This window comes from Medicago sativa, chromosome 8, assembly GCF_051527215.1.
Source record: "Medicago sativa cultivar Bolivia chromosome 8, Bolivia_mono, whole genome shotgun sequence".
NCBI lineage: Eukaryota > Viridiplantae > Streptophyta > Magnoliopsida > Fabales > Fabaceae > Medicago > Medicago sativa.
The window spans coordinates 88,234,841-88,251,334 of NC_140756.1; the positions used below are offsets into that span (position 1 = coordinate 88,234,841).

A 16,494-nucleotide genomic window follows, 5' to 3' on the forward strand; every position below is an offset into this window, starting at 1 on the left:
AACTTTGTATCATCATAATGAACTTATAGCATATAAAAAGCGGAATGATGTACTTCTAGCATACAAAGGAGTTCTTGAAACTTAGATTACTCTAAAAAGTGTAACACTAATTTTGTATCATGTATTATTGTTGTTACGATTTTTAACATTGGAGACTTTTCCATCCAAAAGTTTAAATTTTAATTAATTATGTGTCAATATACTTTTACTTTTTTGTGTTATTATTCTTAGGTGCTAAAATTTCAGTCTCTATTTTTCAGGTGCTAAAATTTTAGTCTACTTCGCATGTGATATTGTTCTCTACTTCTACAGTATTTTATTTTGTTTTTTTGTTTATGGAGTATTTGATTTATTTTCAGATGTTGCCTAAAAAAAATTATTTGGTAGTGAAAAGCGAAAAAGAAAAATAAAATAAAATAAAGAGCTAATAAAATCACATGAACTATAAAATTTTATGATGTATTATGTAAGAAGCATTTTTTCTTATCATGCATAAGACTCGTAAATCTCTAGAAACGATCTTGCTATGACATGAAGAATTAGTGGTAACATAACATGAGCCCATGAGCCTCTTAAAGATATTGAAGCTAGCTTTAGCCGTGGTTATCCTTGCTAAAGTATGAGTAGCACATGAAAACATAGCACCAGACAGTAGCATCATTTCTGCCCTTGTGAAAATGGTCGACCATTAATTTCCTTTGAATCAAAAGCAAAATCAACATGCATGATAGAACATGAAAGAGACCCAAAGTCTCCCATACATCCACACTGCATATAGGCGAGATCCACTTTATTTTAGCAAGCAGAAATCGACATTCATCATTAAGTATACACATGTCAAATCCTACTCAATTTTATCACAACGAAGAAATGCATCAATGTTACATTTATATCTTTCGTCATGGGTCTTTTCCACCAAACTTCACCCACCGGAGTTATATTAAAAAATTAAAAATATCGTAGTGAGAAAATAACAATCTTTTCGCAGTCTTATAACTTAAGATAAAATGTCACCGACATAACTTAACAACTGTAAAGGAAAATTCCAGAATCGATATAAAATAAGAAGACTGTCACACTTTAGGAGACACTTCATAGTTTTCTTTTCTTGTTTATTATGATACCAACTAGTAGCTAATAGTATTAATTGATTATTACATGTTGTTAATCAATACTATTGTGAGATCGTGGGAGGGGGCACAAATATCAATATTAATATGACTTGGAGATCTTGACTCACTTCCATTCCAAAGGCACCAACATTTCCCTATAAATAAAAGCCATCTCCCCCTTACCCTACTCAATCACACTCACTCTTAAGCACAACACAACATTCCTCTAATTTCTTAATCCTTTTGTTCTTCTTTGTGTAAACAAAAAATGATGCAAACATATAACTCCCTCACACTCCTTGCTTTCTTCCTCTTGTTCATGTCACCGACGTTTCCTTCATCCGCAACCGCCGCAAGACCACCACAAGATCTAATCCGTTCATCATGTGCACAAGCTAGATACCCAACTCTCTGCGTCCAAACCCTCTCCAGCCAAGTAGGTCTTACAACAAAGCCATTAGACCTAGCTCAAGCCTCTGTCAAAGCCAGTCTCACTCACACTCTCACCCTTTCCGTTTACCTCAAGAAAACCCTAAAATCCAATATGGTAGCAGGGTCCACAACCACTTCTAGAACTCGAGTTGCTTTGAGAGACTGCGTTACTCAAATTTCAGACTCGGTTCTTCAGTTAAACCAAACGTTGAACGAGTTAAAACATCTTCGCATGGGAACGTTTGAGTGGCAAATGAGTAACGCTCAGACATGGGCTAGCACCGCTTTTACCAACGGTAACTCTTGTATTAACGGTTTGAATAGAAGTGATGCTGAAAAGAAGGTGAAGTTGGAGGTGAAAAGAAAAGTTACCGATGCATCTATGTTTATAAGTAACGCTCTCTACTTGATCAATCGTCTTAGTGAACGCAGGAATCAAAAGCCTCGCTCCAATTCCAATAACTGATTCTTGCATCCATGCATCGTCAAGTTTCTGATTTTATGTTGTTCTCGTATCGTTGACTATGTTGACATAACTTAGTGTGCATGAAAAACTTTTACTATTAAAGTACTACTAGCTGTAGATTTGTAGTGTAAGTTTTTGTTTTGTATTTCTGTTTTTGCTGTGTGCAAAAGACAAGATGTAAATCAATGTTTTTGTATGCTGTTTTTGATATGTTGGCTTAGCTAATGTTAAATATTTCGATTTAATTTCTTATAATTTCTTATAAATATTTTGAAATTAACACCTGCGTGAGTTAACTCAGGCTAGTATAAAACCATTCAATTTTTCACCTTTTTGCACTATTATGCACATGACAACAAACCAAGTCACACATGATACAATTTTTCTCCCACTGTCACACATATTCATTATACTCGTTGGTTGTAAATGACTTGTCAAATCCATCACTTCTTTTATTAAATTCAAGTCAAGCATGGTTGTAAATGACTAAGAAAAGTGAATGATATGCATCATAGTATTTTATTAATATGACTTAACTCCACCCACACATATGCACACATGCAGATAGTGCAAAAAAGTGAAAAATTGAATGGTTTTGTAACAGCGTGAGTTAACTCACGCAGGTGTTAAAACAAACGAAATTTTAAGTCATGTTAATTTTACACTTACAGTAGTTAACTAGCACATGGGTATTTTAGTCAGTTCAGCTGGGTGCAAGCGAAAAGTGCAGGGGGAGAGCAGAATTCTTAAAAAAAATACACTCTATAGGAGGATTCTTACTTATAGCATATTTCCATATGACCAAATCAACAACTCAACCAAATCATTAGTATTTTCTTTTGCTTCATCACCAAAACTCAGTCACAATTATTAAGATCATGTGTCATGATTATTTCATTTGCTTCATCGCCAAGACTCGGTCACAATTATTAAAATGATAAAAAAATATGAGGCACTTTAAGAAATGAAAACTAGAAACGTAAATTAAAAAAAATGGGATGATTAATATTTTGCTCCAAAAATCTAAAACTATTTGTGATATGGGCTTCGTGCTCCGTGGTGGAAGGGTCATGGTGTTGGGATTTGAGGTGGCGTAGGAGTTTCTTCTTTGGGGAACAACAAATTTTTGATGAATTTTGGGTGTAAATTATATAGCATAAGGCTAGTATTGGTGATGATATTTGAACTTGAACTCTAGACAAATCCGGTCTCTTCTCTTTTAAGTTTTTATATGGGGCTCTTGATAAAAAGTTCTTATTGGTTTCAACTTTGCCCGCGACAACTAGAAGGGGTTTGAGAGCAAATTGGGCAAGTCTTGGACGGCCAAAGGTCCAAATTGTGTGCCAACTTTTTTTGGTAGACTTCCAACTCTTGTGGTAACCTCTAAACTAAGGGAATCCTTAGAGGTGGGCCAGACTAAGACTGTGTTTGGTGTTCGTGAGTTCCAAAGATCGAGGACCACTTGGTTTGTACTTTTGATTTGGGCAAGTCTTGCACAGCCAAAGGTCCAAATTGTGTGGCAACTTTTTTTTGGTAGGCTCCAACTCGTGTGGTAACCTCTAAATTAAGGGTATCCTTAGAGGTGGGCCATACTCAGACTGCGTTTGGTGTCCGTGAGTTCAAGACATCGAAGACCACTTGGTTTGTACTTGTGTTTTTGCTATCTCAACGTGATATCAGTTGTTTTCATGGGTGGGCACCGATGTTGTCTTACACTAGACATTTTTTATAACTTCTATTTTTCCTCTTTGAATAGTAAGTATCGTGATGGTCTGATGTTAATTTGACATACAACAGTTTAAAAAAAATGGGAGGGTAGAAACAGATTTATCTTCTCTTAAGACTATGAGGGTAGATGTTGTTGTTGGTGATATTAAAGTTACCTCTTGGAGATTGTTTTTTGTTAGGAAGAGTGGGGGACTTTGCTTGTTTTACGACTATTTTATGAATTCGCTTATTTGTATTCATTTTTAGGTGTTTTTTTTTGTTGTTTTTTTGGTCAACTACCTTAATACTTCTATGAGGTTGATGGATCAAGTACTTATTGTATTTCACTCGTGTATTCTAATAAATTTTATTTTTCTGTTGAAAAAAATAAAATAGAAAAAGCTTTTTTTTAAAAGAAAAATAGAAAAGCTTTTGTCTACCGTGGATCAACTATGAAGTAATTCATATTGGCACGTGATCTTTTTAATTTGTTCTTATCTGCTACAATTGTCTCAACTCTCAAGGCCCTATTCTTGTGAGTTCTTGTGATCCTATCAAGGTATGTCCTATTTTACCATTTCCATTTCCAAATACAACTTGTCTTCTAATCCATTGACTTTCACTTTCTTTGTCTTCTTTTGCAATGTTTTTTTCTTTGTACAAATCTTTTGCAATGGTCAATGTAGTATACTATTTTTTTTTTTTTTGAAAGAATGTAGTATACTATTATATGCCTTAGTTATATGAATATTTCTCGTCAAGCTTTATTGGAGACCGTGGTTTAATGTGATTGAGGGAGTAGTTTATCAAAACACGTGATCTGAGAAAAAAGAAAGTTTACTCCATCAACTTATAAAATTCAATGCTTCCTAGTAGCTGTTGTTCATCAATGTATGCCACCTTTCTTAATACTATGTTCGCTTCTTAGGATTTTTTTAAGAATTTTGGTTGTACTATCTAAAATTGTCGACAATATTAATTATTTCTTTAACAAAATATCTTTAAAATGCCAACGAGGGACAGAGGGAGTGATAAAATTTCATTGCTTATGATATATTAATATAAGATGCCAACGATCAAGGGATCGAGTTGGATCTGCGCTGACTAGAATTGCAATCAACTCTTCTTTTTTCGACACATGCAATCAACTTGTTTGTATTGTATCTCAATGACATGCATCATGGTATTTTTTTTAGAATATTACTTTTCCCACCCTATGGCTTTCCTCGCGCGCCCTATTTTTTTTTCAATTTTACCCCTTGTCCGGATTCCGTAATCCGGAATTTATTGTTAGTAATTTTCAGATGTCTCCGAATTTTAAAATCCGGATATGTATTTTAGCAGAACTTTTGCAATTTTAAGCTCTACAATTCGTAAAATAAAATAAAAAACATTAATAAAAAGACACAAACATAAAAACAACTCATTTTATTAATATATGAACAATACATTACAATAATTTTCAAGCTTTTTAAGCTTATTACATAACATCCTAAATCTATTTCTAATCTTTTAAAAGCCTATTTCTAATCTCCTAAGAGCCTAATTCTAATCTCCTAAGAGCCTAACCACTGCTATGTGATCGGACATGGCAGTAACTTGGCTATTGGAGGAAAACCGGAGGAGGAGGGAAGAGGGTGCTCACACTTACGCCCAGGCAGGCGAAGCTAATAACCACACTGACCCACACACATGACCCTCAGATGAACCGCGCTTTGTTGCAGCGCGGTTCCATCCTCATTGACCGTTCATACAAACCCTGAAAGTTTTCAACGAGGCCCTTATCTATGAAAGGCCAACGATGGAAAACCATGGTTGTAGAAGGAAGAAGAGGAGGAGAGGGATGGTGTGAGAAATGGTGGGGTTTGGAAGGGTATTTATAGGGAGGGGTGGGTGAAAAACGGTTGGGAAGGAATAAATGCAGTCAAAAAACGTGGTAAAACACGTTTTTGACTTGACCACAGTAAAAAACGCGTGTGGCAGACCACCGGCCATGGCACTGAGGCGTTCCGGAATATACAATCCGGAATGATCCATCAAATTCCGGAATATATTTTCCGGATTAGTGCAATTATGGTGCTCTTATGGTGAACGAGGGGAACGTTTGCACTTCTTTGTAGGGCGAAGGACATTCCGGATTGTATAATCCGGAATGCTTCAGCATTGGCTTCTTTTGAAAGATTGCTTGGCTTCTTTTGAAAGAGTGCCATCAATTAGTGGTTGGACGGTTACAACCACTAACACGTTTTCATTGACTGTATTAATGACCTAGGACTTGTTTAAGGCTATAAATAGGCTTCCATCTTCAACAAACACCATCATTCTTCACTTCACCTATTTTCTTCCATTCTCTTCAAATTTTTTAAGTTTTGTAGGAGTGTTTGTGGTGTCATGGTCATTGTTGACCGTTCCTATGAACCCTGCAATTGCATTGCAGCTTGTGTGGGGTTCATATAACGTTCAACAGAGACCCTTGACATCAAAGAAAGACACAAAAAAGCGTATAGCATCTGTTCCGGATTCTGTTTTTCGGAAGACACTTCACCACTTTTCTTCAATTTTCGTCGTATGTATTTAGTTTTTTACGAGATTTGTGGTGTCATGGTCATTGTTGACCGCTCATACGACCCCTGCAATTGCTTTTCAGCTTATGCGGGGTCGTATAACGGTCAACAGAGACACTTGACATCAAAGAAAGACACAAAATATGCCTATCGAATTGGTCCGGATTGTATAATCCGGAAACTCTAAGAATCTTGTCCGGAAAATGTAATCCGGACCAGGGGTATTTTTGGAATTTTTACAGGGCGCGCGAGGAGGCCATAGGGTGGGAAAAGTAATACTCTTTTTTTTTAAGAGAATTGCTACTTTCAGCGAATTTATTTTTCCCGAAAACATCACGATGCTTGTTTGGTTACTAATCTCTCCTCCACCTTTTACTTTGTAACCCCCCATGTATTCCATCAATTGCCAATCCAACGGTTCAAGGCTATTCGGGAAGTGCTCGGGATAAATTCTTTCCCTTGAAATAGCATAACTCTTTTTTTAAATGTTTTATTTCTCTTCATACTTTTTTTTTTTCTAAAAATAAAATTAACCCGATTGGAATGTTCAAGTGAGCTATACCTTGCGTGAAAGAAACTTGAGTATATAATTTTTAGCCAAGTTGGTTCTTCCCTTCAAGATAAATTGAAGATCATTCATTCTCCCTTCAATTGTTGGCTCTTATGGTGCAAGCGGATTGCAGTCATGTCCGATTTGTTAGAACGTCGGATTAATGGAATGGACTAATATGATCAACGGAAGAAGTCGAGTTATAGGATCAAAACGTAACAATAATTAATTGTGAGACTAAAATTAAATTAATTAATAAGTTAATAAATCAAATATAAAATTTAACCTTGTTTTTACTATAAAGGGAAATCATTTTATTACCTTTTATCTATTTGTTTAGTTATTTATTGTAGGTGGGGGGAACTGCAATAAAGACAAAATACAATAGTTATTGAATGAATTTAAAAAGTGAACGATCGGATGGAGTGTGATATAACAAGTGCAACACTTTTCAATTTCCAATTCTTGCAAACTGATGAGTAGTGGTGTTACTTCTTTTGTAAGAAAATATGGTGTGAGAAGTTATTAGTAGATTTTTTTTTGTCAAGTAGCTTAGTTGTTAGAAATTCACATCTTAAAATGAATAAGTGGGTATCCGAGGTTTGGACCTCATCTCCTGCATATATAGTGCAATTTCCTTGTCAACTGATTTAAACTTAAGTGGACCGTAGAATGCTTAATAACATGAAATAAGAGGCAATACATTAGTAATTAACTTACTGTAGGCTTGAATAAATTGCAAGTTTGCCTATTTATAAGTTTGAGAGGTATAACCTAGATACTTCTTGAATTCTCATGACATTTCATTATATGAATGTAGTATTAGTTTATTCTATGGTATTATAGAAAATTCTAAACATGTTCATCGTTACTTAACATTATATGAATGAAGTATTGGTTTATTCCATCAATTACAAATCTATTCTAGAAATATCTAAAAATGTGCATCATATTGCACCATCTTTGTTGGAATTAGTTGGAAGTTGGAACACGCACCACCACAATTCCAACGGTTTCTCATACAAGATGGGCGGCTTGAATCCTATGTAGTAAGAACACATCAACAAGGTGAAAAACACTTCGAATTACAAGTATATATCTGTATATGGCAGTTAAGATCATTGATGCATTTTAGGAATTCCACCTTTGAAGTCTCACTTTAATAGTTAGACCTATAAATCAAGGAGTTTCTCATCATTAGGCTTATGCTCTTTAATTAACATTCCGAGTCCGATTTATGGCAGCTGCAGCTTGGAACATGATCAGAAATTGGAATCCACGACATCATGGTGGCGGGAGGTCAGGCAGCATAAAGAGCTCACCATTTTGCCATGGTGATCAGGTTTAGAACAATAGCATTAGAAACTGACATAAGGAACTGAGAAGCTTCCTAGTTGATTGACAATGTTAGGGATGTCAATTTGATCTATAAATGAGGATGAGAGAACTCCGCCAGTGGGGAATTTTCCCCGTAAGGGCGAGGATGGTGGAGAAATTCCCCCAAGAGTAGTTTGGTAACGGGGATCTACCTGCCGCTCCACAAGGACCCGTCCTCGGACAATTCGCTGAAATATTATGTGTACAAATATTTTATATCTTATTTTTATTTGTCTTTTCACATAGTATGTGTATAAAATTCTTTTATATGTAATGTTTATTGTTGTCACAAGACTCGCTATAAGGCCTTAATATTTGTTTACGATCTGCACTCCTCACAAGAAGCTTGGAGATCTGAGATGGGAACGCGGAGGAAACACTCCCTGTGGCGGGAAACAGAGATGGGGACAATTTGGGTGGCAAGGACAGGATGGAGAGCAGGAGTACTCCCCCTGCCGCCCCCACCCCATTGACATCCCTATTGTATGTAATATAATGTGTGTTAGGTGAGTGTTGAATGTTGATGTAAGAATTTCCCAGAGTACTATAACATTGAATGCGATATATTGACTTAACATTAATGGAGTCTTAACGCATCACAAAATGTATAATCACTATCAATATCAATTGACAGCTCCACTTATCAAAAAGTCAAAACTGTCATCAAATTTGAATGAATCTCAAGGATATAAATATCTGTGAATAATCACTGAAATTATTTATTTTCCAATGTGCAGCCAGGTGTACTACTGATATGAAAATAAAACAAAAAAAAATAGAAGAGTAGTATATGATAGCCAACCAAGTGGCTGTTATTGTTAAAAGGTTACATCAAAGGGGGGGTCAATTCCTATTTCAGCCATTCATGCTAAGATAGAGGATAAACCCACTCGCTCCCACCACAAGCACCACATATCTATGCACTTTCTGATTCTACAAGGCATAATAAACCCCTCTCAATATATATTTTCACCCAACCAAGGAGTAGAGTTAATATGCAACACATTGCCTTGGTACTTGGTAACTGTGAGGTAAAGAAAAAAGTGTCTTAGAATGGAGCAGTAAAAATGAAGAGTAAAACAAACCTCCTTTTAACTCACATGCATAATACATACCTTCTTTATAATAACATGAATGCAGTATAATCTGAAATCTGCTTCATTTATAAGGGGCAAATACAATTGAAGAATTGTGTCCCCCAAATCCAAATGAATTGGACAAGGCAGCCTTGATTTTCAATCTCTCTTTTGTTGGGCCTACAAGCACTTTAGTATCCTGTTTTTATGTAATTCAAACAACCAAATTAGATAAGTGTCATATCAATAATGGAACATGCGCGCGCACACACAAAATGTCAATGTTGCAGCAGGTAACATACCACGTCTTTATCTGGGTTTTCAAGGTTTATGTTAGGATGAACCCACCCTGTCCTGATTGCCTATATATCAAGGAAAGACGAAGATCATAAACTTTTTGTTGTAAACTCCATCTCATTATTTAGAAATTATAAACAATTGATTCATGAAATTTCACCTGTACTGTTGCTACAGCTTCTACACCACCGGATGCACCTAGTAGATGACCGATCATAGATTTTGTAGAATTCACTCTAAGCTGTATAAATAAAACATATTGGTAAGAACAACATTATATGTGATACCATTAATAATAACAATTAAGAAGAGAACAAAAGTAATAACAACTAAGAAGAGAACAAAAGTAATTAAGAATAACATGAAAAGGATAATTTACCTCGGGGTTTTTACCAAAACAATGAATCAGAGCTTGGTATTCCTTAAGATCACCAGATGGTGTTGATGTAGCATGAGCATTTATGTAATTCACATCCTCTTTTGAAACTCCCGACTGGACCAATGCCCTTTCAATGCAAAGTATTACACCAGCCCCTATTTTCGATTGGATAAAAAAAGTAGAAGTTCATGATTAAGGAGCACCTCGGATGTAAGTACCAATTCTCATAAAGCACATAATAATTAAAAAGAATTACAATATTGTTGAGATCTTTTTTATTCCAAGTCCAAATGACCAACCCTTAGCACGAGGGGATGTGTTGAAAATCCCACAGCAACTAGAGATAAGACTTAGGTGGTACTTATAAGGCCTACACAATTCTCACCTTATAAGCTGGTCTTGTGAGATCGAATTAGGCTCAAGTCCAAATTCTAAGAAGATATCATAGCCTACTGTTATTCCAAAAAACCCATTGGTCCACACTAGATTTTCAGTCCGAAAGCATGAGTGAGGTTTTGCAAGTCCCTCATCAACTAGAAATACGGTCTAGGTGGTGCTTATATGGTTTGGGTAGTCCTCACTTTACAAACCTAAATTCTTAGATGGTATCAGAGCCTGCCATAAACTTGTTATTGGGCAGAGATCTTTGTTACTCCACCCACATTCATATGCGCTCCATGTTATTCCACAACCCCCATTAGTCTGCATTATAGATGTCTAATCCTAAAGCACGAGAAAGGGTGTCCCACAAGCCGGTTTTATGGGATAAAGCTAGCCTCTAAGCCCAAATTCCAAGAAATAAGACACACAAAATTAGAAATGTAAAGGAAGTGTGGTAGGATGTAGTTAATCTCTTAAAAGATTCTAGAATTTTATGATGAAACTGTAATTAAATTCCAAAAATTTTAAGATAACAGGATGGCATGAAGTGTTGGATATCTTAATATAAGTTAAAGTTACAAAACTGAATGCAGAAACTCCACTTTCGCATTAAAATGACCAGGAAAACATACATACACTTATTTTATTTCAAAACATGCCTACCAGAAGATAGACACGATGGTCATTGTCACTAAATTGTAGACCAAATGATAAATGATAGTCATTTTAAAATCAGCTATCTATAAACTTTGATCATGCAAATTCAGAGGCTAATTGATCAAAAAATACTTGCAAAGAGGGAAGCTGCAAAGAAGGGGAAGTCGCTTGCCAGAAATAGTTTTATTATATATAAATGAAATTAATTTTGAGAACACACTTTCATCTTATTTCACACAGTTCTCTCTTAAAAATCTGAATAGTATGGTATGTTTAGACCCAGATAGTCCTCATGAAGATGTCTGTACAATAGTGATTAATATTACTACATATGATTTATGTATTAAAACTCATAAAAAAGACATTAAAAGGTGTAAAATTTACCATCAGGATGTGGCTCAGTCACGTGATATGCATCGCAGGTGAAACTTCCACCAAGAAATTCTGCATATATGTTTGCACCTCTTCTCTGCGAGGTAAAAAATTGGATGTCACCAGGAAGTACACATGTAACAAAAGTGATAGCTTTATTTAATTTAGGGATCATAAAAATGTTTTAAAGAGTGTGGAAAAAATAACCCAACACAAGGTAGAACATGTGTATCAACTGTTTTAACACAAGGTTAGGGCATGTGTTATTTTCAAATAGCCAAATCATTAGATCTTAGAAGTTAGAAGTACCTTAGCATGCTCCAATTCTTCTAAAACCAAAACACCAGCCCCTTCCCCCATGACAAATCCATCACGATTCTGTAATATCATAACCATAAGATGTTGGTTAGTAACACAAGTGCAGGGAAAAATGAATTAAATGATGAAAATACAAACTAAAAACTACAGGAACTGCAATATTTTAGTCTCTGGGACTTGGCAGTTCGTATAATATAACCATTACTTCGTCAAAATCGTTGAATTTTAACGAGCATATAAATCGATACAATGTGTCAGCTTAAGGAATTGGGTAAAATTTCTCGTTGTCTTTGCAGTTTCTTATTGTTCTATTCCTTATAAATTTTAGGTGGTGTCTTTGTTTTCTAGGTGTATAAAATGATATGCAACTTTTGGTGTTTGTGAATTATAATTTTAATTTATAAAATAATAACAACCAGAGTCTTTTTCCACTGGGTCGGGATAAATGCCACAAAGATTACTATAAAACTCAAGGCACATTATTCATCTTACTACACCTACAGTACAGGGATAAAAAAAATAAAAAATAGGATTTGAATAAGTATTACAGTATCCCAAGGGCGTGATGCTTTAGAAGGATCGGTATTCCTTTGGGAGAGTGCCCGGCATGCCACAAAGCCTCCCAAACCTGCACCAAATATCATTGGATTAATAATAGAGTTATGGCAAGATAAATCCATACTAGCCAAAAAATAAAAAATAAAAGAAATTACCAATTGGAATAATAGCAGAGTCTGAGCCCCCACAAAGCATCACATCCTACAGAAAATTTCATATTTATCAAAACTGTTGGCATCTTTTAATAAAAAGGAAATATCATTTAACAAGAAGTCACTCAAAAGAATGAAGATAACTAAAAGGTGGTTAAAATATGAGAAATGCTGTTTATTTCCCAAGAACTAATATATTAAAGTAAAATACTTACAGCTTCACCTCTGATGATATGGTTGGCTGCATTCAATATACAATAGTTACTTGTCGCACAAGCTGTAGAGATAGAATAATTTGGGCCCATCCATCCCTGCAATCCATAAGAAAAATCATTTACTGGACATGGCCCAACAAAAAAAAAATTGAAGCTTATGACAAACCCCAAGACACCCAATTATGGTGTCTATAGTAAACTCCAAGAACTAATTAAACGAACCAGGTCCATTGCAAGCATGGCAGAGCCCATATTTGTTGTTGCAAAAGGAATACAGAAAGGATTCATCTTCCTATATGATATTCGTAAAGCTTCGATGGAATCACTAATAACCTGTTCAATCCACAACACAAACAAAATAGTCACACAAATCAATGCGATAGGATTTCAGAAAATTGAACTCGCAAGACAAACATGTGTTGCAAGTTCTGAAAGAAGTTATGGTGCTGTTAGTTATAAAATCAAACTACCTTGAAGCCACCTAATGCTGAGCCGATTAAAACTCCACATTTGGTTTTATCTAACTCATCCATCACATCTTCAGTAATTCCAGCATTAACCAATGCTTTTTTTCCCGCTGTTAGCAGATAGAGCATAAATTTATCCATTCTCTTTACAAATTTTGGTGCTACCCATCCGTCAGTTGAAAAAGACTTAATTTCACCAGCAATCCTCTGAAGAAAGAAAATATTGAGAACAAAATCTGCAGCACGCGACAACTGGAAAATACAATTTGAATTAAATAAAACTTACTGTCGGAAATTCTGCACAATCAAAATTCTCAATCTCACTTATACCACTGACACCATTGAGTAAATTATTGTAGAAGATATCTGGATCATGACCAAGTGGTGTAACCACACCCAAGCCTGTCACAACTACCCGTCTTTGCTTTGTAGGAAGTTTTTTCTTTGTTGTGACCTCTTGGGCAGGTTCCAAAGCTACTGCCATTGTTTTACCTTGAAATTTGACAATTCCAAGGCATAGGTCAGCACACAACAATTATAAAAAAAAAACATGAATAATGGAAAATAAAACATGTTCTTAAATTGTCTTGCTTCTTCCACATCAACACAACCTTGGAGTTCAAACCATATCATCATTCAAAGAAAGTAACATTTGGTCTTGCAAGAAAGTATATTTTTATTTTAAACAGTCGTCTTGATATTATATCTTGTCATATGGAAGCAGATTTGGCTCATCTAAAGTGAATAAAGGGTGATGTAAGTAATCTCCAAAGTTGATTTTACTCATCAGTATTTGATGTAACGTCCATATGCATAACAAATCACGGATGCGTTGAAATACCTACTATAAATTTTTTCAACAACTGCTGAGATTACTACTTTACTTTTTACTTTCTAAAGTGAATTGCTCGCATTAGAGAGCTAAATCGTATGGAAGTTGTTAGGTACCGGGCATTAGCCTAAGCACGTATATGCCAAATAGGGGAGTTAGAGGGGAATGACAAGATAGAATTCATTTAGTATCTTTTCTGTTAGAACCTTATGATTTCGACAGAATAATAATTGGATCATCTCCGAGGAGCATTGTACTGGGATTACAGGGAATCTCTTCAGAGTTCAAAATACCAATGAACAAGGAGGCAAACCACTTATGATGCAGCTTCTACACAACATCATATATTTTTCATCAATAATAACGAGGAATCCCCCACAAGAGAGGGAGACGCCGCATGCTCCAGGAAGCAACAACAGGCCAATGCTCCAGGACCACAAGAGAAGGAGACGTCACATCTCCACACAAAACCTTAACGCATTAAGTATATGGGTGACTCGCTTATATATCCAACATTTTATCCATTCAGAGGTGCAGTGTGGGAATAACCACTCACACGCATAGAAGATTGAAAAGAATACTCCCCTGAGAAAACAGAGACCGAGAGTTTGCCATGCCGATACGTGGATCAATATTTTTAATTTCATACTTGAGTTGAACTATTAATTGAGGGCAAATTATTAATTTTTAAAACACAAAATAGCTCTTAATTGAGTGCATGTGATGAACAATCTTGGAGTAAATTGCAACAGCACATAAAAGTGACAATTGGAATAAAAATAACAACAACTACTTATAGAGTCTAAAACGATAACGATTTTGAGGGTGTGCCTATACATACGATATGTACGAGGTATGAAAAAAACTATGGAGAGTTTAAATGGCACATGGGCACACACACTCTCTACCAACCAACCAAACATTATAATTTTCATTCACGCAATGAAACAGCAATAATAGTAGAGTAGAGTAGAGCAGGTAAACAAACATACCCATGAATAAAAATGAATCAAACGACCAACCCCACTTAAAGTAAAACCAACCCAAGACAAAGATCCAAACCAAACCAAACCCACAAGCTTTTAATAAAATAAAAGAATTAAAAAAATAAATAAAACCCAGATTTAACGATGAATAAGAAAAGCATAATAAAAATGTAAAGTTGAGATTACCAGAATGAATGGATGGTTTTTGTTTGGTATTGAAATTGGATCGAAAAAGAGCGTTGTTGTTGGTTCTGCGAGAGTGAAAAGATGTTCTGATACGGTCAGCTTCGCACGTGACTGACATGCAAGATGGTTCAAGCCACGTGTAGAGTGATGAAGAAGTGGTAGCCATTGAAATTGAAAATGGAGAAAAGATCGAGGTTGTAGTAGTTCAGAAAGTAATGAATGAGTGAAAGCAGAAGAAGAAGAAGAAGAGGAAGATGAAGTTGGTGAGAGTATGAAGAAGAGTGAGAAGAAGAAGGATTCAAATTCAATGGATCTCTTCTGGTTCTTCTTCTTCTCTCTCTTGTTCTAGTGTGTGAGAGTGAGACAGAGAGAGATGGAGTAGTAGTAGTCTTTATAAACTCTATATGGAATTCATTCATTCACTCACTGACTCAGAAGAAGTAAAGTCAGTCTCACTAAACAAAACTGTTTCCAATACAAAACAAAGCCTTTCTCCTTTTTATTTTTTCTGCAATCTTAGTCCTCCTTTGCTCTCTTATTTTTCCTCCAACAAAGATACTCAACATATTAATAATATATACTAATCATTTTTGTATTTAAAGGAGTTTTATTATCGTATGTGTAAAATAGTTGTATACCAACGTTTGATCAAAAACTATTGTTTTACCATATTACCTTATTTTTATATGGATATGTAGAAGTAATAGTGATGTGATATTGAAGTATTGTGATATCTCGTTGAATGCCGGTGTATGTCCATTAAACTCTTTTTAATAGTATTTTAAAATGAGTTATCCAAGTGTAAACTTGTTTTACAAGATCCAATAAAAATTGAGAATTGGACGGTTATTATTGAAAAATAATTACAATGTATACACATGCAACAATGGATTGGTTTAAGTGGTAAAGAATTTAGGTCTCTTAAGTATATGGTCGAGAATTATATTCCTTACTCGTGTGTGTGGAAAAAATACGATTGGGAGAGGAGAATCCACCTTAGATGCTCCACAAAGTTCCGGCGAAGATTAGAAACCGCACGGATGGTATATGCAAATAATTGATGTATCTGAAAAAATACATTAATTATTTGATGAACCTAAAAAATAATATTCTCTTATACTTGTGATCACTCCTTCCGTTTTCACAATACTTGTGTTTTGAGGAATTTACACATACTAGAAAATCAAATATTTTTTTTTAGTTTTGATAAATTTCTTAGGTTAATTAAACTCTATTTATTATGTCCTCGTGAGCTTAACTCAGTTGGTATGGACAATGCATAATATATGCAAGGTCAGGGGTTCAAACCCCGACCACTACAAAAAAAAAAAAAAAACTCTATTTATTATAGTATTTTAAAATGAGAGAATGAGTCATGCAAGAGTAAACTAGTTTTCTAAGATTCAATAA

General features: G+C 35.2%; 1 protein-coding gene and 1 pseudogene across 1 annotated transcript; one reads left to right on the top strand and one right to left on the bottom strand.

Annotated features, from left to right (window-relative positions):
- The first annotated feature begins 1,239 nt into the window (after nucleotides 1–1,239).
- On the top strand, nucleotides 1,240–2,260 carry LOC146902897 (pectinesterase inhibitor 3 pseudogene; annotated as a pseudogene).
- A 6,643-nt stretch (nucleotides 2,261–8,903) lies between these two features.
- On the bottom strand, nucleotides 8,904–15,449 carry LOC146902898 (3-oxoacyl-[acyl-carrier-protein] synthase II, chloroplastic-like). Its single transcript, XM_085737969.1, has 14 exons — nucleotides 15,085–15,449; nucleotides 13,367–13,572; nucleotides 13,084–13,287; nucleotides 12,836–12,946; nucleotides 12,614–12,709; nucleotides 12,402–12,447; nucleotides 12,237–12,316; nucleotides 11,680–11,748; nucleotides 11,383–11,467; nucleotides 9,961–10,115; nucleotides 9,742–9,822; nucleotides 9,587–9,646; nucleotides 9,324–9,483; nucleotides 8,904–9,232 (listed from the first exon to the last, which is right to left on the bottom strand). Exons 1-13 carry the CDS (start codon nucleotides 15,248–15,250, stop codon nucleotides 9,367–9,369), a joined length of 1,476 nt encoding a protein of 491 aa, XP_085594095.1. The 5' UTR covers nucleotides 15,251–15,449; the 3' UTR covers nucleotides 8,904–9,232; nucleotides 9,324–9,366.
- Between the last annotated feature and the right edge of the window lie 1,045 nt (nucleotides 15,450–16,494).